Here is a 1,495-nt window from a genome sequence, read left to right as displayed (position 1 = left end):
GCCCCACCCCGCGCCGCGGGGCGCTCACCAGGGCTGGTTCTCCAGCCACTCGCCCAGGACGCAGCGCAGACTGCGGGGGAACTCCGCGAAGATTCCGCCGAACTCCTCCGGCGCCATCTGGGAGACGATGCTCCAGAGGGACATGGTGGGAAGCGTCACCTGCGGGGAGGGGACGCCGAGGGCTTCGCGCTGCGTCCATCCCATGGGATCGGGTCGCCTGAACCCGCTGCCCGGAGGAGGAGCAGGAAGCGCCGTACCGCGGGGACGCCCACGGCTGTGCCTCAGTTTCCCTCAGTTCGGAGGGATCCCGGCGCCTCCCGCAAAGGGTGATGGCACAGGGATGTGCCGGGGGGTGGGCGGTGCAGGAGGGACGGCAAAGTCACGGGGGCAGCAATTGGAGAAGGCTCTGAGGGGTGGTTTTGGGAACCCCAACCCCGGCCTGTAGGATGGGGGCCGAACTGCTCCCCATACGCCCCCAAGGAGAGTACATCCGGGGCGCACCCCAGCGCCCGCCGACCCCACGGAGAGCCCCGCGAGGTGTGGGGCCGGCAGAGGAGGACCCCACGGCCACCCTACAGCCCTCAACCCATAGCAGAGCCGAGGCGCAGGGAGGAACTCAGAGCAGAGGGGAGGGGACAGAGCATCCCCGGGACAGCCTCACATCGCAGACACGACCCCCAGGAGGGCGTGGAGGGCAAGGGGGAACCCCGTGGTGTCGGGGACCGCACACCGACTGCGGGAGGAACCCCGCGCAGAACTTCCGGCCACACATTCACTTCTACCTGCAGAGCGGAGCCCACCGCCCTGCTCAGCCCTGAGGGGGAGGGGGTCTGCACCGGGGGAACGCACCCCACGGCCGCTCGGCCCCACAGCGAGCTGCGCCGCTGGGACGGAGCCTTCCTGATGCTCACGGATGGAGAAACGCAGCGCTCGTGGCCGGCACAGCCGCTGCATCCCCGCGCCGCCCCCGACGGCGCCTGAGAAGCGGCTGCCGGTACGCACGGAAGCGAACCGGGACGCCGTTCCCTCCTCCCCATTAAAACCCGTCTTTCTGCTGAGCGCAGGGAAGCAGCTGCTGCTGCCGGGACGCCAGCGGGGCATGCCCGGATCCGCTCCCATCCGCGGCGGTGCTGCGCTCCTCCTCCTGCCCCGGGCATCTCGAGGCCAGGCCCGGCCCCGCTGGCTCCGTCTCCGCAGTTCCTCCGGCGCAGCCGTGCTGCTCTTCCTGCCCGTCCCCGCGCCAGTTCCCATCGCTCCGCGTTTTCCTCCTCCCGCACCGCGGCCATCCCGGAGCCGCCGCGTCCCCGCGCTTCCTGCAGCGCTGCGGCACCGACGGCCACGTGGTGTTCGCTCGGCCAACGGGAGAGGAAGCGGAGAAGCGGCTGAGAAGGCCGCGGGGACGGCCCCGCAAAGCGGCCCCGCAAAGCGTCCGCAGCCCCGCGTGGGGGCACAGCGCCCGCAGCACCGCGCGGCCGGGATGGGACGCGAGGGGCTG

General features: G+C 71.8%; 1 protein-coding gene across 1 annotated transcript in view; it reads right to left on the bottom strand.

Annotated features, from left to right (window-relative positions):
• The window catches only part of LOC104915970 (signal transducer and activator of transcription 6-like), a 4,020-nt gene extending 3,595 nt beyond the window's left edge, over positions 1-425 (bottom strand). Inside the window, exon 1 of the mRNA XM_019611128.2 lies at positions 29-425. Coding sequence (XP_019466673.1) covers positions 29-204 — 176 coding nt within the window. The 5' untranslated portion in view covers positions 205-425. The remainder of the gene's footprint in view (positions 1-28) is intronic.
• Positions 426-1,495: the final 1,070 nt, after the last annotated feature.

Source organism: Meleagris gallopavo, unplaced genomic scaffold (assembly GCF_000146605.3).
Source record: "Meleagris gallopavo isolate NT-WF06-2002-E0010 breed Aviagen turkey brand Nicholas breeding stock unplaced genomic scaffold, Turkey_5.1 ChrUn_random_7180001862819, whole genome shotgun sequence".
NCBI lineage: Eukaryota > Metazoa > Chordata > Aves > Galliformes > Phasianidae > Meleagris > Meleagris gallopavo.
This window is presented reverse-complemented; position numbering and strand designations above follow the sequence as displayed.